The sequence below is a fragment of the Balaenoptera physalus genome (assembly GCF_965194825.1).
Source record: "Balaenoptera physalus genome assembly, chromosome: 15".
NCBI classification, from domain to species: domain Eukaryota; kingdom Metazoa; phylum Chordata; class Mammalia; order Artiodactyla; family Balaenopteridae; genus Balaenoptera; species Balaenoptera physalus.
The window spans coordinates 86,962,243-86,988,958 of record NC_138894.1 but is presented as its reverse complement, the minus strand read 5'-3'; the positions used below and the strand labels follow the sequence as shown (position 1 = coordinate 86,988,958).

The 26,716-nt window shown below is 38.2% G+C and overlaps 1 protein-coding gene across 2 annotated transcripts in view; it reads right to left on the bottom strand.

Annotated features, from left to right (window-relative positions):
- Positions 1–26,716, bottom strand: part of NBAS (NBAS subunit of NRZ tethering complex) — a 333,954-nt gene that overhangs the window by 137,558 nt on the left and 169,680 nt on the right. For both annotated transcript variants that reach the window (XM_082426421.1, XM_082426422.1), the window contains 4 exons: positions 21,923–22,036; positions 19,650–19,807; positions 18,799–18,888; positions 2,741–2,908 (listed from right to left, as the gene is read on the bottom strand). In XM_082426421.1, the coding sequence (XP_082282547.1) occupies positions 2,741–2,908; positions 18,799–18,888; positions 19,650–19,807; positions 21,923–22,036 (530 nt within the window). The remainder of the gene's footprint in view (positions 1–2,740; positions 2,909–18,798; positions 18,889–19,649; positions 19,808–21,922; positions 22,037–26,716) is intronic.

Genomic DNA, 26,716 nt, shown 5'->3' with positions numbered 1-26,716 from the left:
CAGAGTGACACCAATACCCAGCGGAGGATGTAAGAATAATCACCACATTCTAAGCGCAGCACTTCAACCTTACCCTGAAGGGCCTTTCGATTTTCCTGGTCACTTTGATATCACTGAATCAGAAACATCGAAGCAATCGGTGTTACACACATGGCCAGCATTCTATACAACAGTCAGAATAACCTTTCCAAAACATCATTCTGTACATACTGTTCCCTTGCTCCAAAATCCTTCAGTAGCTCTGAATAATGCAGTCAACAGTATTCAATCTCAACTGCATAGAATAACATTCAAATTTATTAAATGTTAATTAGCTTTAAAGACTAACTCTCCACACCAACTAAACCATCTACTTTATGCATCCTACCGGCCTCCATGCCTTTCTTCCATTATGAGGGTAACGGTCCACGTTAACTGCCCACCTCTCCTTCCAGGCCCACCTCAGACCGCACCTGCTGAAACTGCACCAGATGGAGACAAGGTACAACTGGGCTGCCTTCACCACTCCCACCTCCTCCACAACTACAACCCACACAGATGCCTTCATAAGACTGGCCACCAGTATTCCTCATTAGCAGTATTATAGTATCCCTACCATGGTTAACTGTCTTTATGTTTTGCTCTCCTCAAATAGGTTGTAAAGAGCCCCTTACTGGAAAAGGCAAGTAGAAGATATTCACCCATTCCTCCAAAGTTTATTGAGCACTTACTTTAGGCCAAGCATAGCCTCAGGAAACAATCAAGCTCCTGCTGCAAATGATGTTAAAAGTTACAACTGACACTTAATAGAAACTATATATTAGGCACAGTATTAAACATTTTATCTAAGACATAAACCCTCAAAACACCCCAACAGGTGAGACAGAAAAGTAACCCTAATCATAACCCAGTGTGATACATGAAATGATGAGAGATGCACAGACTTAACCCAAAGTCAAGCCCATTGCATGTCAGTAAGTGGTTTCTTCTGGGCGATCATCCTTAGTTCTCTTTCCTGCATATCCCACATTCAGACCATCATCAGGTCCACAAAATACATCCCCAAACCAAACACTTCCCACTTCCTTCATGGCTACCCTAACCCAAACCACCAACATCTCTCACCTGGAGTCCTGGAAGAGAGATCCATCTTTTTGCTTCACTCCTGACTCACTACTGACAGCTCTCTACACAGAAGTTAAATAAACTTATGAAAAGTAAAGCTGGATCACACAACTGCATTGTCTGAATTTTCCAACAGCTCTCCGTGTGGCTGAGAACAAAACGTGTAGTCCTTACCACAGTCTACGGAAGGCTTTATGTGGTGGGCCTCTTCACCACCTCTCTGATCTCATCTCCTCCCATTCTTCCCACTCATCACTCTGCTCCCACTTACTTTGGCCTCCTTTCTGTCCTGCAAAGACGTCACGCACATTCCTTCAAAATGTACTTGCCCTACTCGGCTCAATCAGCTTTCTGTTCAGAGTGATTCCTCTTCTGAGAAAGTGACTTCCCTAATCAGAACTTCACTCCCCCGGGTATCACTCACTATTCCCTGACCTTGCTTATCTTCATAGTACATAGTTACCTTCATAGTACTCATTACCACCTGCCATTTCATTATTATACAAATATTGTATCTGTTGGTTTCTTTGTCTCCTCCACTGGGATACAGGTTACACCAGGGAAGGGAATTAGACTGAAGAATTTCCCCACTCTTTTCCCAGGGATGAGCACATTATCTGACACATGGAAAATGCCTGTAAGTATTTGCAGAATGAATTAATAAATAAGATACTCAAATGTTCAGGGTGCATTTATAAAAAGGCACATGTTTCTTTTTCCTCTTAGTTTTCCAGTGTGAGATTAAAGGATGGATGGCAGTGTGAGAATGCAGAGAAGACAGCAGGGACACAGTGGGTTAAGATGTCACAGAAAGCAAACTCAGTTGTTCTATTGCTTGTCTTGACCTCTACTTGCAGAATACGGGAAAGAATCGGTTAAACGATTCTCTTTACCTAAAGGCCCTACTAAAGACTGAATGTTTGTGCCCGCCCGCCCCAAATTCATATGTTGAAATCCTAACCCCAGTGTAATAGTATTAAGAGGTGGGGCCTTTGGTAGGTGATTCGGTCATGATGGCAGAACCCTCGGGAATGAGATTAGTGCCCTTATAAAAGAGACTCCAGAGAAGTCCCTCACCCCTTTTGCCATGTGAGGACACAGCAAATAGATGGCGGTCTATGAACCAGGAAGCAGGCCTGCATCAAATACTAAATCTGCCAGCGCCTGGATCTTGGACTCCCCAGTTTCCAGAACTGTGAGAAATAACTGTCTGCTGCTTAAACCACCCAGTCTACGATATTTTTGTTACAGCAGCTCGAGAGAACTAAGACAGCCCCCAGGCTGGCTCCTAGCACTTCTCTTCCACTACTGGCCTATAGAAACATAGCAAAAGAGAGAGAGCCTTGATAAACATCATTTTCCTTTTCATCCCAGTAAACTTCAATTCTGACATATAAACCAAACCGTACTTAAATCCGTATCAGTGTCTTTTGCAAGTATTGTGTGGTAGTATATTACATTCCATAAAATCAATTACTCATTCCCTATCTGATGCGAGGCCTAGATTTCCTAAGAGATTATTTTAATAATCCAAAGAAGATAAAGCTGTAACGACAGTGAAACCAACTGAAGAGCATGCTAATGAACTGATATAAACCACACCAAATGAATTAAAAAAGCAAGATGCATTGCTTACTTGAAGGGGTCGAAGGTAAGTCAATGACTTCTTCCACCACTGCCCATCGCTGACGGCCTGCAGCACAGCCCTGGTGGTGGTGGTGGTGTTGGAAAGGACCTTCATGGTGGTAGCAGTGGTCCAGTGGAACAGGTCAGTTGAGTTGCTGCCTGGGACACTTACTTCATCCTATGTTAAAAAAAAGAAAATGGCAAGAGCAAAAACGTGGGAAGTCACAAGGAGACAAATAGATCTAAAAATCCACCTTTGCCAGTAACAAAAAAATGTGAAACAAAGCACTATTAGCATATTGTACCTCCTCGAATCATTTACAAAAGAAAATTCGGTAAAGGAAAATACATCTTATTGCATTAGTCAAAGAAATATTTATAAGGCAAATAATGGGTTCATCATTTTTTTACCAATATAATATCCTCCAATGAGATACTCATGTTTGTTTCTTTGACAAGACATTTTAAAGTATTTATTATTTAGATTAATTAAGAAATATTCATTTGAACAATGCTACTGTGACCCAGACAAATATAGAAGATTCAGATGATCCACCTTTAAATGTTGAAAGGCATTTTGTTTTTCATGTAAACAAGTGGATGATTATTAGTATTTAAAAGGTTTATAATGTGGAACCTCCTGCCAATCTTGAAGCAATCAGCTAAAATTCAAACTCTCCATTTACTAACCCAAGAGATTCCATGTGTAGGAAAATGCCAATACATTAACATTTGTTTAAACAGAAATGAAAGCAACTACATCTGCTTTTGATCAAAGAAAGATAAATTTGTTCTACAAAAGCCAAGTTTTTGGTTTAGTATCTGTCTACTTCTACTTATTTTTTCTGTCGTATCCCAGTTAAAGGAAAGAAAAATTAAGGTCTAGTCTTGCAATTTAAATAGCTTTCTTGTCAATAATAGAAGAATAGTTTAATTTGGCTATTTAGGTCTGTATCACATCATTCATTAATATGTTATTTAAGTAATAAAAAATGATAAATCATATAATCACTCAATAATTACCAAGACATCATCACACAACAAACACTTAGGACAAATTCACCATTTTAGACCAACCTGACAGTTGCCATATCTGGTTGGTAGAATTATGGCCCCCCCCAAAAAACGTCTATATCTTAATCCCTGGAACCTGCAAGTATATTACATTACATGGCAAAGGGCCTTTGCAGATATGATTAAGGACACAGACCTTGAGGTGAAGAGATAATCTTGAATTATCTGAGTGGAACTAACCTAATCACGTGAGCCTTTAAAGCAGAGAACCTTTCCCAGCTAGGGTCACAGAGATGCCATGGGGGAAGAGGCAGGAGAGATGTGAAGCATGAGGGGATTCAACCCATCATTGCTGGCTTCGAAGATGGAGCGAGGGGGCCATAAGCTAAAGAATGCGAGAAGCATCTAGAAGCTGAGAAGAAACTTCAGGTGACAGCCAGCAAGGCAATGAGGACCTCAGTCTTACAAACACAAGGAATTAAATTCTGTCAACAACATGAATGAGCATGGAAACAAATTCTCCTCTAGAGCCTCCAGAAAACAACACAGCCCTGCCGGCACCTTGATTTTGGCTGAGACTCTAAGCAGAAATCCACTCAAGCCTGCCAGGTTTCTGTCCTATGGGAATTATAAGAAATCAATTTGCATTGTTTTAAAGCTGCTAAATTATAGTAACATAGCAGTAAAAGAAAATGACTACATCATGTTAGGAACTTAATAATTTCTAGAAAAACATTTGAATTTTATTCTTACTGCTAAAGGGAAATGTATTTAAGCTGTATTAACCGATACTTACAATTTACCTACTTTGCTGTTGGTTTTCTCAAAAGATTTTCTAATTTTTAAACATGAAAAAAAATTGTGTCCCAGCACTAGAAGAAGTGATAATTATGTGATGCAACAGAGGTGTCAGCTAATGCTACAATGGCAACTATACTGCAATATTAATATATCAAATCAATATATTACACACCTTAAACTTATACAATAATGTATGTCGAGTGTATCTCAATTAAAAAAATTTTTTTAAACCTCTGTTTCCTATGGGCTTTCTGGACTTTGGGAAAGGTATAAACCATCAACTCAATGCATTATAAATTATAATTTAATAATGAAAACAACACAGAAAAAAGGATGATATGTTAAAAAAGAAAAAATCATGTTAAATTGATTGTATATAAGGGCAACCATGCTAAAAATAACTGTTTGGAGTTCACTTGCAAATAAAAAACAGCACTTCTCCTGGAATTCAGATTTCATGGCAGATACTGAAGCTTGTTTCACCCGACTCTGTTCCGGACGCCTTACAGACTGTGTTGCTAGAAGCTGAAAAGCTGAAGACTACGTTTCCCAGACTCCTTACGGCTCCTTATGACACCACACATGACCTAGTTTTCCTCAAACAGGTGCACCCACGGCATAAAATTTGCGAGGTGAAACTACAGTAGAGACCATACTTTCGTTATTACTGTGCTTTTCTACTGGCAAGCAGTATACCTAACTTTTCTTCTTTTTTTTTTTTTTTCTTTTCTGGTCGTCCTAGTTGGTTTTTTGCAGTAGTGGCTATAGAAGTACCAGCACTGCCCAGACCCTAGTTTCACGGCAGTAAAGGACAGTAAGGACTACCATTTTGCTGGCTGGCATCTTGGTAGAGTCAGTGTAGCACTGGAGCCAGCTGATAAGGAGTGGCTTTCTGATTTCCCAACTTTTTATGGCAGACATTGGCTCCTGTAGCAGGCAAGCGCCTCAATATTTTTCCAGTAGTTACTCTTAAAAACACACCAAAGCCTGCTCCTCCGGTCCTTTGAAAGATTTTGTAAGACTCCAACTCTCATTAAAAAAAAAAAAAAAGTCCTCTTCTGTTTATAACAGCTAGAATGTTTTCTGTTTTCTGTTACCTACAACTGAATCATGATTAATTAAAACAAATAAAGAAATACAGGCAGGAATCAGAAAGATCAGCAGCATCCCCTTTATTCTGGAGTGGAGAATATGGCTTAAACCTCCAGTCGTAACGAGGTTCAAATCCTTCTGCGAGTCTACATCTTGGAGTAACTTTTCCAAGAAGGAGTTCAGTCTACAGAGAAGACACATCTAAGGAAAGTAATCATAGCAGCCCGGCAGTAGAACACTGGGCCAAGCAAACTTCCAGAACTGCCCTGAACCTGTGCTGTCCAACCCAGCAGCTGGCAGCTACACAGGGCCACTGCACACCGGAAATGCAGCCACTCCAAACTGAGACGTGCTGCTAATGTACAACACACCGGACTGTAAAGACTCAGTGCCTAAGTAAACAAGTAAATTAAACAGCCCACATGTGTTTAACTTCAAGGCACAAAAACTAGAGCAGAATGCACCCTCCTATTGACAGGCAAAAGCAGGAGGGAACCCAGGGAGGCCGCGCCTTACATTCTCAGTTCTTTCTCTGGATTTCAGCAATCGGGAAGGTTAAGGACCCTCTCCTCTGCGTGCCTGGGGGGTTGGGGGATGGGGTTAGGGAGACCGAATGAAAGACTGAAGCTCATTATCAACACTACTGAAAAGACAGGGTAGAAAGACCGACATAGGAAAAAACATAATTCTCCCTACAAGAGCAATCTTAACGATAGCTGCCACGTCTTGAAAGCTTGCTATGTGCCAGGGCTTTACAAAGTGCCTTATGTGTATGCTGGGCATAAAAACTGCAAGGGGACTCAAAAACCAAAAATAGTTGTTTTAATGGTCACTATAAGTCTTTCCTTAACTTGTTCACTATTTGAGAAGATGGCAAGAGGCTCATTTCTTCTCCACTTTAGTAGCACAGACAGCTTGGCTCATCACGTCTGACTTAGAAGAAAAGCAAGCTGATTCCAGCTCCTGCACTCCGGAGGCCCCTCTTTTCTAACACGGTCACAGCCCCAGCCAAGGAGCTTCCGCTGTTACGCGGCGGTGTAGGTGGTGCCTCCAACTCCCGTCCTGCGTCGTGGTGGCAGGGCCTCTTCCCGCTGGGCAGCTCCTCGGTGCGCATGTCACCCTGCAGGCTCATCTGGGCTACTGAAAGCTGTGCATTCCTGTACTTTCTGCTTCTAAGCTTCTGCCCCCAGTAAAACTCTGCACTGAGGAGAACTAGTACTGTATATACATGTCCCTCTCTGAATAACACTGCCAAAAATAGTTCTTTGCCAGAAATAAGTCTCGGAAGGAATCTGCAGTAACTAGACATTCTCTTTCTCCCCTTCCCTCTCTATACATGCACATATATACACAGAGAGATACAAATATAAATATGTGTGTATATATGTTAATATATGTAAAATATAGTAAGCATCTCAATTTATGTTATATTTTTTAATTACTTAGAAAGCTACACCTGGGAAAAAAACAGAAACTAATCAGAATTCATTCACCTGCTCGGCAAATACTCACCGAGTGACTCCTATTTGATGTTATACTATATTATACTAGGCAATAAGGTGACAAAAACAAGGAAGGCAGAGTCTCTGCTCTCAAGGAGCTCAGAAACTAGAAAGAGAGGCAGAGACATAGACAAACCACTGCAGAATAATATCAGCTTCTGTAACAGGGGTACACATAAAGTACTACGGGAGCATAAAGAGAGGTCACACGTCCTCTGCCTAGAGGCACAAGCATAGAGAGCTTCACACAGAAAGCAATATTTCAGCAGGAAAGAACTTAAGGCTTCCAAAGAAGAAATGGTGATGATTTCAGGTAGACTTATGTAAATAAAAGGCATGAAACAGCAGGGCAAACTGAAGGAAATTTAAGTTGATTCAATGAAGGTGTAGAAAAGGGCACACAAAGACGAAGGGCAGGGCATATGAGGATGAAAGGCAGGCGGAGGCAAGACCAGCAAGAGACCTACTGACCACACTGAAGTACCTCCATCATCACCTGGACAGATGGGACACCACTGAAAGGCTTTAAACAAAGGGAATAACGTAATTAGATTTGTGTTTTAGAAATATTATTCCAGGAACAGGAATCCACTTAGGACACTGATGCGTTAGTCCAAGAATTAAGGCAGTGATGCTGGGAATAGATGAAGTTTCCATAAGGTATATTTGCATCTGAATGCATATATTAAGTTTAAATGTTTTTATTTCTATTTCTTCTAAATGTGAAAAGAGCCTGAGGTAAGTCAGATAAGCAGAGAAATTCAAGGATTCTGAATCCAAACATCTGAAAAAGAAAGTAGATGGTCATCAAGCTGGGTCTTAGTGAAAGGCTGGGAGAAAAAAAAAAAAAAAAAACATGGGGGAAAAAAACGATCTGTTAAACAGGGTTAGATGCAATAAAGGTAAAAATGAGCAATGCAAGTTGTCGAGGAACATAGGACCAGGTTCACAAAAAGTAATAAGGGAGATCTAGACACATTATTTACCGAGAGTACCGTCTAAGACTCTTGTTTATAATATATAAGAATCATAATGGCTACCGTTTATCAAATGCTAACTATGTGCCAGGTACTGAGCAAGGTGCTTCAATGGTCATTCCTAAACTTACAATAGCACTGCTGAGTGGGTACTGGAATACCATTTGAGACGAAAGTAAACTGCAGACGAATCAAGTTGAATATGCCGCCCATAGACAACTGGCCGGCGGTGTCTCCTCTCTTCTCAACCAGGTCTGGCTCTCCAGACATGTGGTCCACTTGCTCTCTGCAGGGGTTTCACCCACTGGCAATATGTTACACACAAGCAAGCGTATTTATTTAAGTTAATTTATTCTTCTGCATTATAAAACTACCACAATCTGATAAAGTTGGTTTGAAAAATTTAAAAGAATAGGGAAAAAAGACATAATATTTATTCACAATCCCATGATGCACAGACAATACTGCCAGCATGTCTTCTCCCTTCCTGTCCTTAATCCAGGCATAGGGATCTTTCTTTAAAAATCTTTTCATTGAAGTATAAGATATATTTTAAAATGCATACATTTAAGAGTACAGCTTGATAAGTTTTAACACACCCATGTAACCAGCACCGAGGCTGAGAAACAGCACACCAGCAGTTACCCAGATACACCCCCTCTTGTGCTCTCTTCCAGCCACCATCACTGCCAAGATAAACACTTTCCTGACTTCAAGCAGCATAAATTAAATCTGCCTATTTTTATACTTTATATGAATGGAATCATGTACTCTTTGTGTCTGATTTCTTTCATGCAACATAAATACATTCATACTCTTGTGAGTAGTTGAAGACTGTCCAACTCATTGTTAGTGTAACACTATTACATTGCTAATGTAATACTACTGCTTTGTGTGAATAAATCAGAACTTATTTATCCTTCCTTCTATTGATGAGCAGTTGGGTACTCTCTAATTTGGACCTAACAGCAATAGTGCTGCCCTGAACATGCTAGTAATTATCTTTTGGTGAACATTTGCATTTCTGGGTATATACCTAGTAGTGGAACTGCTATAGAGTGTGCAAATGCCCAAACTTAGTAAATAGTGCCAAACACTTTCTAAAATGATTATGCCAATTCATACTCTAACCAGCAATTATAAGAGTTCTGGTTGCACCATATCCATGCCAACACATGGTATCTCTTGTCTTTTTCATTTTAGCAGTTCTAGTGAGTATATGATGGGACTTCTTTATGGTTTTAATTTGCATCTCTCCATGACTAATGAAGTTGGATACTTTTTCCTGTATTTATTGGTCATTTGAATGTCCTCCTTTGTGAAGTGCCTGTTCAAGTCTTCTGCCCATTCTTCTGTTGGTTGTCTGTCTTTCTTATGCATTTGCAGGAGTTTTTTTATATATTCTGGATACATAGCCCTTATTAGATATATGAATTATGAATATCTTCTATTATTCTGCAGATTATTTTTTCATTGCCTTAACAGTGTCTTGATTAAAAGAAGTTTTTAAACTTCTAAATTAGTCCAATTTATCAGTTTTTTAACTTTATGATTAGTATTTTTTGCAAGAAGTCTTTTCCTACTCCAAGGCTGCAAAGAAGTTCCTCTGTATTTTCCTTGAAATGTGGCATTTTTGCTGTCAGTAAAATCCTGTTAAGACAGTGTACTTTGCACTCATAGCATTATATGCATACTTTTAATGCATGTATCATAATATACTGACATCATGATTTTTCTGTCTGTCTTCTCACCTAGACAGTAGTTTTTCAAGGGCAGAGACCATGTTTATTCATTACTAAATGCTCAGGGTATGTGAAAATTCCTAATCTATTGTTTGTATCTGTAGATATGAATAAGAAGTCTGATTTTACTGTGCTATTTAAATGTTTGAAGAAACGTTTTCTAAACCCTAATATGTTATGCCTACAGTAGCTAAATGTTATTCAAATAAGATTTCATGTCACATTTTCAATTCTGGTCCATCTTTAGAATCTTCTTAATTGAGAGGGCATACTGAATGATTTGAATGTTATCAACTAATCCAAGTATAGAACTAAAAATATAAACATGGTAAGAAATATGGCACTTAAGCAGGATACAACTTCGTTCAGAGGAAAATCAAATCAACTGAAAAATATCAAAAACTACAGGCTATAAAACAATTATTCCATTTCATAAAATAAACCTAAACTTTACTCTGTTCATATGGATTGGCTAACTCAAGATAGAAAGTTTTAAACATGGAAACTGAAAAGTTTGTTTCAGAAGATAAATGAAATTCCAATGCACAGAAATGTACATGATAAAAGGATTTTCTGTGAGAGATTCCTCCCTTATAAGAATTACAAAAGAGAAAGTAAAATAAAAGGCTCATTTAGACTGCAGAAGAAGCATTTAATTTGGGGGCAGTCTACCAAGATTATAGTGTAACCAGAGGCATTAATGAGGAAAACAGTTTTCTTTCAACTCCATGTAACAGGGAAAGCAAAAAGAGGTTAGGCAAAATTTACTCCTGAAATGATTACTACTGGCAATTTTTATATTCATGGTTGCACACTGCTAATTAATTTAGAGTGTATAACAGCAGAAATAGATTAATCCCCCAAACCAAGTCAACAACTCCCAGCATAAAATTTAACATGAAATCTCATTAATGTCAAGTGTTACACAGCTCAAAGGTTAACTTCCTAAGCACTAATAATATTTTCCAAGTCCTACAATAGACAACATAACCAAACAGGTTCACAAGAACAAGGACAGTCCCATACATCAAGCGTGGCTTACAGAAACAATTCTTGTTGATCAATTACTATAGTAATCTATTTAGGAGCTGCTCTCCCTGGTATCTGGTAATTTGAGGGCTAATTTCTGAGAAACCTGTTTGCCAACTGAGAACTGAGCTGGTGGTACCCATAACCTAGGTAAGGATCACAAACAGAGCTCAAACTGAGCTCAGCCACTACCCTCTCTCCTCCAACGTATCTGTAAATAATCCAAAGTACTTCCCTGCACCTAACACTTACTTATAGCAAATTTCATCCTGAATTCGAAATATTAAGAATGCAACCCTTATTACTGGTGATACTACTTCTGGAACTATTTATGAGAAGAAGCAGTAGAAAAATACCCCGTGTTGTAAATCACTCTAAAGTCTGACTCTGCTTCAGTTCATCTGCTAATTAACAGGCCAGGCTACAGTTTAGATGTTCTCATCTTTGGGAGTCATAGCCCACTATACATTTCTAATGAAAGCTGTAACTGCTTTCCCCAGAAAACTGAATGCACATGCATGTGTACATACATGAACACACAAAGTCACAAACAGGCACATACTAACACAACAAATTTGACACACTATTTCAGGGGCTTTAGGGACTGAACCCTTTTTGAATCTTCTAGCATTCTTGGATCCAGATTAAGAGAACTGTAGTTAGGAAAAATAGAGGTATATGGAGTATATTTTTATTTTCTTTTTCCATGCCCAATTTTTTAGTCAGCACTTACACCAAGTTATGGAGGACAGACCGCAAGAAACAGGCAACTGTCTCTCTCAGGAGCCCATTTCTCCCATTTTATCCCAGGGCAATACTAGCATGAATATGCAAAGATGTGTACATAACATGCTCAGTGCAGTTCAGTCCAAAATAGAGGAAAACTGGGCCCAATCCAAAAGTTGAAAAGCAAAGGAAAAGATAAATAAATCATGGTACATACATATTCAGGGACCACTGTTACACCATGACATAAATGGTCTATATGCAATGACAAGGTCAGATGTCCATGACACACATCATTATATGAAAAAAAGCAAGCTCCAAAATAATATATGCAGTACAAATCCATTTTAGTTTAAAGAATAAAATAATAGTCCTCCAGGAGACAGAGGAGAGCTATACAGAAAATCTGTCTATGCTCAGAAAAAGTCTGGAAAGATATATATAAACTTTAAAATGTTTACCTCTGAGCAGTGGGATACTTAGAATGGGGAGAGAGAGAGAACTTACGTATCAATGTATTATTGATTATTTTTATATTTTAAAAAAATCAGAAAGACCAAAGTTACCACAAATATACATGTACGTCTTATCAAAAATTAACAGATGTCGGTATTTTTTCATAAGTGTTTCACATATCTTTTTTTTTTTCACTTTCAAGAAATAAAGTATGCCGGATTATATTGATTATCTGAACTCCTATATTATCTGAATTCCTAACAATCCCTATAAGCAGATTGTTAAAATAGAAGCCTGTACTATATTTGTAATTAAAGAAAACATTACACATTCCAGTCAAGATGGAGTCATGAATTATGTTGCAATATGTTCACCATGCTCCAAAATACTGAGAATAATAGAAAAAAGAGGTAAGAGACACTCAACTTTATAGAGTTCAACATTTGGGGGCTCAGAATTCAGATGCTGGCAATGGCTGCCAGGTCCTCCTTCTCAGAGAAGAACTGGGAATTAAAAGGATTCCCTGTAAGAGGGAGAACTTCAGCCTGGCTCACTGCCTGGGGTTATGTATTTATATTTATTTCATGAAGCTGTGGGCCGATGGGGGCAGAGAACTAGAATCAGAGCCCAAAGGAACTGGGCCAAACCATCACTGGTTCCATGTCTGTATTTCTCACATACATCCTCACTAGTACAGGGGGAGGGAGTCCCAAGTGAAAAGCTACTCTAGGATGTGGTTCTGGACTGAAGCACCAAGGGATTAGAAAGGAGGAAACCACAAAACTACAGAATCCTTAAGGAGGGTCTAGGGAAATAAAGATTAAACTGAATGAGGACTTTCCTGGCGGTCCAGTGGTTAAGACTCTATGATTCTACTGCAGTGGGACACGGGTTTGATCTCTGGTCAGGGAACTAAGATCTCACATGCCGCGCTGCATGGCCAAAAAAAAAAAAAAAAAAAAAAATTAAACTGAATGGGAGGGCTCAAAACAAGCTTGCAAACCAAAATTTCAAAACATCTGGAAAAATGAAAATTACTAAGGCAATAATTTTAACAAAAATCCACTTCAGATGAAATCATTTTAAACTTCATAATATTAATGTGTGTCTTTGTGCAATATAAGGTTTAAAATCCTTTAAGAAGGAACAAGATATCACATAAAAGAAAAAACAAATATGATCCTATCAAGTACATTTTTATTTATGATATGAGGTAAAGTTCAAATTTATCTTTCTGTATGTGGATATTCCTCAAGCCTATACTTTGATTTCATACAAAAAGTGGTTCATTATTACTTATTTATCAATAAATATAAAAGCTAAAACTATAAAACTCTTAGGAAAAAAGCACAGCAGTAAATCTTCACAACCTTAAGTTAGGCACAGATTTCTTAGATACAACACCAAAAGCACAAGCAATAAAAGAAAATGTTAATAAACTGGACTTCAGCAATATTAAAAGCTTTTGCACTTCAAAAGTCACCGTTAAGAAAGTCAAAAGTCACCGTTAAAGTAAAAAGTCAAATCACACACTGAGAGAAAAATATTTTCAAAACACACATCCAACAACTTGTATCCAAGAGTTTAAAAACAACAACAGCAAAAACTCTTATGACTTAGTAAGGAGATGACAACACAGTTAAAAAATGGGGAATATATTTATAGCCATTTCACCACAGAAGGTATAGAAATGGCCAATAAGCACATGAAAATATGCTCATTATCATCAGTTATTTGGAAACACATACCAAAATGATAATGAGATACCACACACACCTATAAGAATTGCTTTAAGCAAAAAGCCAGTCAAGAGTAAGTGTTAGCAAGGATATGAAGAAACTGGAACCTTAATACTTCCTGGTGCAGCCACTTTGGAAAACAATTTGGCAATTTCTTCCAATATTTAACACATATACACCATACAATCCTTCAGTTCCACTCCCAGATACCTACATGAGAAATCAAAACATATTTCCATACAAAGACTTGTATACCAATGTTCACAGCAGCATTATTCATGATAGCTAAAGAGTGCAAACAACTTAAACGTCCATCAACTGGTGAAGGGGGAAAGAAAGGGTTGTCCGTGGTACTGAAATACAACTGTCATTTGCTTGCTTTTATTTCAGTATTTCTAAATAATCCATTTATAAATTCAAAATAGCTCTATGCTTAGCCCATGCCTCAATTCTAAACATTAATTAGTCCAGTTGTATAAATCTGTAGCCACTTAAAACGTTCATAACAAGAATTCCCACAGTGAAAATGATTTTTTAATGGGAACCTTGTATATTATCCATTTCCAACTCTAATTAGATTTATCTGGGGAAAACACTATTGGCTACGTGATATAACTAATACTAACTAAACAAAATGTTAATACACTCTAAGTGGTGGAATACTGTTACATCTAAAAAAACACAATAACCAACATTAATAAGAAACTAGAAATCTCTGATTTGGTAGTTATTCACAAATTATGCATTTGGTTCTATTTAAAAACAAATATCTTGTTCACCGGGACAACAGCCAATATCTTCGAACTTGTATGCTCCACTTGTACTAATGCAAATGCAACAGAACAGCACTTAACATCTTTTCTTTGCTTGGATACATAAGTAAAAATCATTATTTTCACAACTGAGTAATGAAAGTCTTGGGCATTAAGCAGATTACATATACAGTCAGCTCTCATTTATGAGTTATAATTTAATGTGGTTATTACATCTACTGTTAATGTGTAACACACGGCATCTTATGGCTAAGCACTGCATTTTAATCTAATAATAGTAGCCATAATATTCTGAAATGTGCTTCATGAATCAAAGCCATCATGTGTTCACTGAGGGCTTGGATTAGCACTTCATGAGATCTAGATCTATTACAGCTTGTTGGAAGAGGAAAAAGGAAGACCGGAAAGCTTTTAAGGCGCTAAAAAAAAAAAAAGACAAAAACAGACAATCATTTGGGAAGAATTCCTTTTCCTCGCTCAATGGCTCCTGTGGAGGACTGCTGGCAGCCTCCTACGTTTACTGAAGGAATTTTAATGGAGCAGTAAGTGCCCACTTCTGGTGACACAGCAGGCTCTACTCCAAAGAGGCTACCAAGGGGCCGGGCTGACACTTTCTAATTCATCAGAGAAGCAGAAAATAGGAAACCCGAAAGCCACAAAAGGCTTTTCATGGATTCTATAAAGAAGGATGGGGATTCAGAATAAGCTTATGGAGCTGAACTCAGCAAAAACGTGGTGCAATTCTCTACTAAACAGAGAAATGATACTCCCCTTACAGTGGCCGAAATACAACAGGACCTCAATGGCAACCAGAGCACACACGTATGAGTTAAACTGGAAATTCCCCATATTTTTAGGCTAAAATCTACTAATTCATTTTTACCACACACTAATCTTTTTGCAGTGGGAGTTTCCAAATTAGCTTTATTAAACATTTACTAGGCAGTCACTCTGTGACAAGCACTCCATGGAGAGAGTACAAAGGTAAATGACATACTTCCCGTTGCCACACATACCAAACAGTACCACGCACACCAAACCGTACCATGCACACCAAACCGTACCACACACGTGCTGATACAATGATGTGAGATGCTTGGGGGATATGAAAGAGGGAACAATGGGGACTCAGGAAAGCTTGATAAAGAAAACGACAGCTTAGATGGGATCAAGAGGGCAGGAAGATGACAAGAGCACAAGACAAGAAGGGCAGGACAGGCAAAGAGAACCCTAAATAACACCAAAGCTGTGAGAGAGCCTACTCCGAGAATGGGGTAACTTCAGTGTGACTGGAACACAGCACATGTTTGGAAGGCATGAAAAGAGAGGAGGCTGTAGAGACAGTGGGTGATACGGCTGAACAAGTGGGGAAGGATCAGAGGTTCAAAAGGTACAAAAATGGGGATAAAGATCTCATGAAAAGCAGGTCTTCCATTGGACCTTGAAAAATGGTAAAATTTGGCAACTCCCCAATATAAGAACTGTTTTGAATCCCATGGAGAAAACACCATAGAATTTAATGTGCTTTCATATCCAGTAAGAGAAAACCGAACAGAAACTAATCAATACAACAAGTCAAAACACGCCAAAGGACAAAATGCACCTACACCACTCCAGGCCCCTGGAAAATGCTATGACTTCAGTTCAAAGAGAGTGTAACAACAGTAACAAAAAAAAGTCCACTATCTGCAGTGTTGACTGCAGAACACAACCCTCCTCTGAATATCTCACCTTCTAGAACGGTGATCTCCAATCTGGTACCCAGGAGCCTTGTGTGGCTAGTAAAATTAACTTAAATAAAATCAAAAAAATTTTAAATTTGATTCCTTAGTTGCACTACCTTTATTCCATGTACTCAATAGCTACATGTGACTAGTGGCTACCACACTGGACGGCGGAGATACAGAATATTTCCCTCACTGTAGAAAATTCTATTGGTCAGTGCTGTCCTGGAGTCACCACTACAGGAGGAATAGGAGAAAAATCCTTAAGGGCCAAAAATCACATTACAAACTTCTTTGAGATCCTGAGATCACTTAGCACTGAACTGGGGATGCACATGTGTATTCAATAAATGTTTGGCAAACTGAATTTTCGTATAAAAGAATGAATTATGGAAATGAAGTAATTGTACATATTCCACTGTAGGCAAAGCTAACTATTCCCTAACTCTATTAATAGATTCCACAATTGAAGCTTTGTACCAGAGTTCTAAAAGTAACTACACAGTATACAAGTACAGGTGAGTTCGGCAAGATGGATACAGCCAATTTATAAAGAAGATGTGGTGTGTGTACACACACACACACACACACACACACACACACACACACACACAATGGATACTACTCGGTCATAAAAAGGAATGGAATTCTGCCATTTGCAACAACATGGATGGACTTGGAGGGCGTTATGCTAAATGAAATAAGTCAGAGAAGGACAAATACTGCATGATATCACTTATATGTGGAATCTAAAAAATACAACAAACTAATAAATATAACAAAAAGGAAACAGACTCACAGGTATAGAGAAAAAACTAGTGGTTATGAGTGAGGAGAGAGCAGGGGGAGGGGAATATAGAGGTAATGGATTAAGAGGTACTAACTATTAGGTATAAAATAAATAAGCTACAAAGATATATTGTATAGCACTGGGAGTATAGCCAATATTTAATAATAACTATAAATAGAGTATAACCTTTAAAAATTGTCAATCACTATTTTTTGCCTTATATTACATAATATTATACATCAGCTATATCTCAAAAAAAATTAAAAATTAAGTCAATGTATGGAAATATAAGGCAAACAAACAAACAAAAAACACATAAAAACAAAAAAAAGATTAGGTGTAGCTCACTTATCACAACAGATGTCTTCCAAAATAGTTACTAGAAAAATGAATGACATTTTACACTTTGAAAGTGAAGCTTACCATTTAAAGGAATCCTGTGGAAACCAATCTATAAAGAGGATTATCATCTCTAAATTTATCTAGTTAGAATATCAGAAATAGCTACTGTCTTTGACCTAAAAAAGTGCCAATTCTATGTTGCTACAAATAGTCATAAAAAGTTAAATTCCATGGAGCAAAGGCTGACCAACAAGAGGGAGGTTTCAGTGAGTACATGCTTCCTCCTTCCTCTCCCAGGATGAACTCTCCTGAGACTCATACATACTTAATGGGTCCAGACAAATTTCATTCATAAGAATTTCAATGAGGAAAGGGAAAAGGGATTAAAATTCAATAGAAAATGGACAAGAGAACTGAATAGGAACTTCACTAAAGAGGACCTCTCCTGAGATAAGTCCATCTCATTAGTAATCAGGAAAATGCAAATCAAAATCACAAAAAGCTGTCACTAAACACTTAAGAGAATTGGTAAAATTTAGAAAACCACCCATGCTAAGGTGCTGGATTGGAGCAAATGGCAAGCCCAGACACTGCTGTTGAGAGTGCAACGGGTAAAACCCCTTTAGAAAATTATTTGGGATTATCGACTGAGGTTGAACGTACACATTTATCTAATAAAGCAGACTTCCAGGGCTAGGTAGGTCCACGCCAGAGAGAAAGGTCTGCACATGTGCACTAGAAACACATACAGAATGATGATGCAGCATTATTTTTAGTAACCAAAACTGAAAACAAACCAATGTCAGTCAACATTAGAAAGGATAAACTGGAATATATGCATATAGCAATAAATTTCTATGCAGCAGTAACAATGAGTCAACTACAACACATATAATAGCATGGACGGATCTCACAAACATAATATTGAGTGTAATTATTTCCATAAAGTACAAAAACGGGGAAAATTAAACTATCATACTGGGAGGGGTGTGATAGGTTTTAAAGTTGTTTTAACACAAGAACAAAACGCACATGGATCTAGTTATTGGGATGAGTCAGGATCTCTGGAAGGAGAGAGAAGAGTTAGAAGGGCGTGAGGGGACCTGTGGAAGGCCTGTCATGAGCTATTTCTTCATCTGTGTGATGGTTTCATGGATGTTTTCTTTATGATACTTTATGATACTTGGACATCTTTGTTTTGTGTATTTTTCTATATGTTATATTTCACACACAAAAAAAAGTTTAAAAGAACAGTCTTCACACACACACACACACACACACACACACACACACACAGTAAGGCGACTGTTTCATTCCTCTCACAACCACCTTTCAAACTCCTCCCTCTCACCCTGACTCACCTCTTGTAGCACTTTACTCATCAATGGTGACACACTGATACTCTCTCCTCCTTCTGGATGGATTTGGAAATTCACTCTTTGATAAAGAATCTGAAAAAAGAACAATTGTTTTAAAATTTGCCTCATTTTACAATGTAGCCTTGAAATTTAAAAAGTACTCTTTTGAGGAAAAAAAAAAACACTATTTCCTAACGACTGCTTTGTGGTAACAGGCTCACTGTGGGACTTCATGAACACCTTCACAAGGATGCAACCACAGTTTCAGGATCAGAATCAAGTGTGAAAAACCTGATATACAATGTAATAAATGACCATGAGACGAAAATGTGATTTCCAGAATCTCTTCACGTATTTAATAGTATTTAACAGTACTGTATTTCCAAACCAGAGCACCATCCCCCCTGACACAGATTTAGCCTGTGAATTTTAGGAAATTCAGTTTCTCTCTAACCAAAGCCCATATCCTGCCATTTCCAAAGGACTTCTAAGGGGATGGTGCCATCACTGGTTTTAATTCATATGGTTTCAAGTATATTGTACAGGACCACTTCTTATATATTTTATTCTTGACAGCACGACCTTTCCCCATTATATTCAATAATTTATTTCCTAATATACTTTCTTTTTTTCTCATACCTGTACCCTTTCTTCTTTACTGTAATAAAGCCAACAACACTAATTTATATCCTAACATCTTCGAATCCCTTTTCATATAAGTGACAGACTATTTTCTTCCATAAATTAAAATTTTCATCGTGCTGAAAAAAAAAGAGCACAAATCCCAAATCCACAGACTCAACAAAATATACTTCATACAGTTCAGGAGCACTTACTTTATTGGGAACACTTACTTCTGTCTTCAGAGAGCTGCTGGCAGCCAAAAGAAGTTCAATGCTGCTAGGAGGGCAATGTGTCAAAGCAAAAGCTATGAGCTCTTGACGAGTGGCCAAGTCCTGGTAACCTTCTGATTGTCCTAACTGGCTACAAACATCCCAACTTTTAGAATAACCTGGAAAAAGGGCAAGAAAAAACAAACTGATTTTCACTAGAAGAAAAAATCCTCAATCTAACATGAGAAACGGCTTTCTGTGTAGTTCTTATGTTACCAAAGCAAAGTCAGTCATTAGTGATGCATATTATTATATAAGCAGAAGCACATACGGATCTGAAACTAGAAAAGAAAGATTAGGTGAGTTTATTGGCTAGAAAGTTCAGTGCTGCTCCAGATAAATTCTTCTAAAAAACTATGTTAAATTTTAGATTACCTGACAACGCTACAAATAATCTACTGAGCTTTGATGTTGAGTAAAAGACTGGGTATCTGAATTCAGAAAGACTTGAGGGTATGGCCCAAGCACCTGTGTGAGCTTGAGAAAGTTCCAAGTATCATACACACATCCTTCAGCACTAAAAGACAATAATAATAATAATTCCTCCTTCATTGGGTTGTTAGAAGAACTGAACAATCTTTATTTAAAAACAACCTGTATTTAAAAGCTGTATTTATACACTGCAAAGCCTAGATAAAGAGAAATGATTATAGAGAGCTACACAGAATCATTCACTTTATAGAGATCCAAGGACAGTGCCAAAATTACAGTCAGCCCCTGAAACCAGCAGAGTTTTATCCTATGCAAGCTTATACTGTGAATTCTTAAAATGCACTTTTATTCTTATTTGAAGGCATTCCAGTTAGAAAGTAGGCCTTTTTTCTAAATATACAGAGTCAAAATTAATCCAGGTACCATCCTTATAGGAATAAAATTATTACAAAGCTCTCCAAGTAAGCGGTAATAAATTAAGACAACAATGATTATCCAGAATGCCATACTTATTCTGAACTTAATGTTGCAAAATCACTAGATTAATATTACAGAACACAGTTCTTTCATGAAACCAGTTTTCTAATGCTGCAGTTATAAAGCGTTAAGCTTTTTCCCAGAGTTTTCAACATTTTCATAGATGTATTGCCAGACTCTCTCCTTGACAAAACTTGATTCAGGCTTCTCTGAGCCCTCTTCTCAAGGAGGCCTATACCTTGGCCCAGTCCTTGCTGAACCTGTATAACCCAGTTTTATCAAGAATCCTGCCAAGTCAGTTCAGAGAGAATCTCTCACCCTTGGTATCTGACCACCCTGGCCTGCCATCAGCAAGAATCCTGTTAAGTCGGTTTAGTACCAATCCCCCTACTCTCGATGTCCCATCCCTATCACTTTTCACCCATTGTTGACCCCCTCGACCTGCTCCTCAGTGGTAAATTCCCAGCTGCCTTTTCTGTATTTGGAGTTGAACCTGTTCTCTCCCCGCCTTGCAAAATTCATGAATAAAGTCTTCCTTACCATTTGTAACAAGTGTCAGAATATTTTTTTCCTTTGACAGTATACATACAGAAAGTATACATATCATCAGTGCACAGCCCCAGGAGTTACCATGAAGTGAAGCACTACATTCATAACCACTCACTAGGAATGCACAGACAATGGGGTAAACAGATGTGCTTGAGTTTTCACACAGTCAGACACAGCTACAAAAAGCAGATCATTTAGCACAGAGCCTGTAATAAGACAACATCACTTCCTACCCCTCTGGGGAATGTATTCTTTAACAGAGAAATTATTCCACAATAAAACCTGCTTATCCTCCAGAGACTTGAGTTATAATTTCAATATGGAAAATTTTAGGGTTGCAAACTACTTCCCAATTACTCAACATTAATTTGAAAAGCATTATGCTATCTCTTAAAAAAATTAAAGAATAGAAATACTGACAATTTAGTCATAAATTATAGATACTTCAAATTTTTTTAATTTTCTTTTATATGACAAATACATAAAAAGGCATTAAAATATTTTTAAATTGTTATTAAAATTATGAGCCTGTTTTTAATATGGAATGGAAAGCAACCATATCTCAGATAAAATATAACCCTTGAGCCCATTAAAGTATTTATATTAATATACAAGCGCATGGAATACATGCTTATCAGTACTCACAAAACATTTCTCCAGGCTTATGAACACAATGTGGTTGGCTTACCGATTAGGCCAACTGATTTCAAAACAGACCTCTTCCATTATTCACCACGTAAAGAGGACATGAGCAAAGTGTTTAGTATCTACTTCACCTGTGGCCATCAGCTCCTGACAATGCACATTGGCAGCTTTGTAGTCATGGAAACGAAGTGCTTGCTCTACTAGAAGGATTAGAACCTGTCCCCGTCTTTCTTCTGGGTCTTCACCTGTAAACACATGCAAATGACTTACTCATTTGGGCAGTATCAATTGATAGAGGAGCTCCTTAACACTATCTTTCTAATTAATTCCAAAATAAAAAACAGAGATTAGACTGATTTTTATAAGATTATAGGAGAAAAGGTGATGGCCACTTAGACCTTCCAATCTATTTATTAATCATGGAATTCTCTCTCAGTCTCCTAAGTGATCAATGATTAATATCAGCCTCAGACCGAAAGTAAACCGGTACAACCACTATGGAGAACAGTATGGAGGTTCCCTAAAAAACTAAAAACAGAACTACCATATGATCCAGCAATCCCACTCCTGGGCATATATCCAGAGAAAACCATAATCTGAAAGGATACATGCACCCCCATTGTTCACTGCAGCACTATTTACAATAGCCAGGACATGGAAGCAACCTAAATGTCCATCAAAAGAGGAATGGATAAAGAAGATGTGGTACACATATACAATGGAATATTACTCAGCCATAATAAAGAATGAAATAACGCCATTTGCAGCAACATGGATGGACCTAGAGATTATCATACTTAGTGAAGTCAGACACAGAAAAACAAATATCATATGATATCACTCATATGTGGAATCTAATTTTTTAAAAAAGGAAACAAAAGAACTCAGTTACAAAACAGAAACAGACTTACAGATATCAAAAACAAACTTATGGTTACCAAAGGGGAAACATGGTACAGGAGGGATAAATCAGAAGCCTGGGATAAACACAAACACACTGACTACTATATATAAGATAGATAACCAACAAGGACCTACTGTATAGCACAAGGAACTCTACTCAATATTCTGTGACAACCTATATGAGAAAAGAATCTGAAAAAGAATGAATATATGTACATGTATAACTCAATCACTTTGCTGCACACGCGAAACTATCACAACACTGTAAATCAACTATACCCTAATAATACATGTATATGTATGTATGTATGTATTCACCCCCAGACCAGCCATTCCAATCTAAGTGGGTAGAGGAAAAGTTTTCCTCCCAATAGGGAATTTAAATATTTTTCCTATTTATTTAAAAATTTTACCCTTTGACTGTTCTAATTATAATTAATAAATGACAAATAAAAGGGGAAAAAACTTAAGCACAAAGTAAAATGGACTTAAATTTTATAGTTTCATTGTGATCAAGTTAATTTGTATATCAGGCAATCTGAGCAGGTGGTTAAAAGGAAAAACATAAGCAAAAGTAGGCTTGAAAAGACTGATGTCTAGAAAAATCCTACAAACAAAACAAAATTCACCGGGAGAACAGCCAGGAGTATAGCCAGACTAGAAATCTATTAAAGAAAATGATCCAGATGTTTAGTCTGAAGAAAATACTAATGGTGGCCTGACAAAGCCTTGAGTATATGAAATGTAGTTTAAACTTTGTCCACAAATTCTTTGATACTCCCTTCTAAAGATGGAGCTTAATGCTTCTCCCCTTGAGTGGGGGCTGACCAGTGATTTACTTCTAACAAACAGAACATGCTGTAAACGACAGTGTGTGACTTACAAGATTGGTCACAAAAAGCATTACGGAGTCCGCCCTGCTCTCTCGCAGATCAACTGCTCTAGGAGAAACCCAGGAATTGCCATGTTAAAAGGACACTCAGGAAGCGCTATGGAGAGCTCCACGGGGCAAGGAGCTGAAGCCTCTCACCACCAGCCAGGGAGCAACGGAGGCCTTTTCCAACAGCTGTGGAGCCAGCTCAGGAGCACGTCACCCAGGCCCCGTCAACTTAACTATGTCCCTTGAACTTGGGAGGGCCTGTGTGACTGCTTCTGTGAATGAGACACAATGGAAATGAAGCTACCCAAATTCCAAAGCTAAATTATAGAAAAATGACATGAAGTTTTGCTGGTTTCTGCTGGGATGCTGACTCTGGGATCCCTCAGCCACGTAGGAAATCTGGGTAGTCTGAGAACACCATAAGGAAAGACATTAAGGAGAAACCACACAGAGAAGAGAAAGCCCTAGCTACTCCATTCCCCGGCTCTTTAAAAAATCTTCTCAGCCCAGATGCCAGACATGGGAATAAAGCAGGCTTTGAGATGAGCCCATCCCTAGCTGCTATATCTGACTGCAATTTCATAAAAGACCCTGAACTGCCCAGTCAACCACCAGAACTGGGAGAGACAAAAAGACGTGACTGTTGTTATTTTAAGCTACTAAGTTTGCGGGTGGTTTGTAAAGCAGCAATAAATAACTATAACATTCTATAAGCTTCAGATACATGTCACCTGCCTGTGATCCCTTCCTTAATACCACTCCACCCCCAGCAAAATATTAGAATTGCCTTTCTTCAAGTTCTATAACATTTGTTTACAGAAGCCATGTGCTACCATCACACCCCACGATGCAGCATAATTCACTGCTTCCGCAGACCTCTAAGATTCTAAATCCCCAGAGGGCAGCAGGTGTGTAACAGAACCCTGTATCCAAAGTACCTGACAAAGTGATATTACTTTAGCTCTCTCAGGCCTCTATTTCCCCATCTGTAAAATGTGGCTAATAAGAGGCTGTTGTGCACAGCAAAGAGCTAGTACGTTAAAAGGGCACAGAAGGGAACTGGCACACAGCAGTCACGGGTACGTATTAGCTATCATGTGTACTCAGGGGGCTCACAATAAAAACACTATGTTGAATGAAATGTAGATACTAGTCTTATTTTTTAATGATACTGCACTGAAGTTATAATACAGATTCCACATTAAAGTTTGTGAAATAGAGGTGGCCAAGTTGAGATGGTTCCAAATACGAGAACTAAAATAGCTGCAATGAAGAAAAGCGGTCTGAACACCATGTGGTCCACATAAATGTGCTCTGCAGGACTGAAGAAGAATGTTCATACCATTATAAATGCAGGTTTGCCAAGATCACTGATCTTCCCGTTTCTATGTGAACGCCACAAAGACAAAAACGGAAATTAATCCTAGTGGGCAGGTACATGGAAAATGCAGACGGCATCCCTGACTGCTTCATTCGTTTCTATGAACTGGATCCTTATGAAATTCTTCCCTGATGATCAGAGTGCTTCAAAGTTTACAAAGTGCTTCTATATGCATTAACTCGTGTGGGTCTCTTATAATCTGGCAGGTGAAGCAAGGGGGGTGTCATTCCTATTTTCCAGGTGCAGAAACTGAAGCTTGAGTCATTTAGCAAATGAACGGGACAGTCAGGAGTGGACCAGTCTTCTGACTCCACACCCAATTTCTCCGCAGCCATCTGAGATGCCTCACGATGGATGCCTGGCCCCAGTCACAGTGTCAGCACCCTTCCCAGGCTGCTGCAAGTCCAAAGGTGAAGATGCTAGTGTTACGCTTTTGGATAGGCTAGAGAAGGACAACTGACACAATAAAATTTACTAAAACTATAGGCCTTAAGAAGAGGAGTTCTACACATAAAAATTTTAAAACATTAATAAGTGCGTCCACTAAATATACTAAATATATATTTTTTAAAGCTCAAAATAAACAAAAATCCCCTTTACTTTTTTTTAAGCTAAAAATGGAATTTATCTCAATTTAAGTAAAAGAATTCTGGGGTTAGAAGTCTCTTTAGGCAGGATTAGACCCAGAGGCATGTAGGATATCATTGGGGTATTTTCTTTCTCTCTCTCAAATGCATTTATTTTCAGAAAACTGATCAGATAAATGACTGCCAGCATCCCCAAGGTTGTATCCTTATGACTTTCATTTGGAAAGGAAGAAAGAGCCTCTGTCTTCCTGTGTTTATATACCAAGAATCAGGAAAGATTCTGATTGGTTCTGTTTGAGTCACATGGTCATCCCTGAACTGGCTGGTGGATAGAATATTGTGGCCAACAACTGTGGCAAAGCATCTTGATTGGCAAGTCTCCCGGGATCACATGGGCTGGGAGATGGATGGTGTCCCAAAGGAAGACCACTTAGCAAACAGACAGACACGTGTAGTACAGATAACTAGTGTTTCAAGTCAGCAGGGGGTTCGTGTTTATTCTTTTAGTTGAAACGGGAAGGTAACTGTCACAAAATTGTGCTGGATCCATTTGAAAAATTTCAGCTGCACATTTAAAATCTGTTTAAGAAGATGAGAACCCACTTGATGATGTCCATCAGGTGGGATACATGTTGGATAAGTCAAAAATACAAAAGAAAAGTATTAAAAGATTGGTAAGCAGAATAGTGCAAAACATGAAGTGCAGAGTCAGAAAGACTTTTCTTGAAAGCCATGGTCTGCTATTTAACCCTGCTGAGCAAGATACTTAACTTCTCTGATCTTCAATTTCCCTCGTAAAATAGGAAGAATACATCATCAACACCATTTAACAGAAAATGAAATAACACATGTGAAAACCTGACCAAATAGTAAAGGCACACATTTTTCTACGAAATTATTCAGGATCAAAAATATCACACCAAATGTCAACATTGAAGCTGAACTGGTACGGCTGGCTGGTCCTCCTTTTCAGTTTTCTGGTTATGAATGGTAACCCTGACTTCTGTTTCTGACCTCGAAACCACTTCGCGGCACCCCAAATAAGCCTGCCCTCCTTTGAAGAACAGAAGGTCCAAGCAGCCCAATACAGGTACACAGTTTTATAACACGCCAACCTTTCTAGGAAAGACAAATCCTTGCCCAAAAGCAGCTGCTCGGACACCTAGAAGCACAT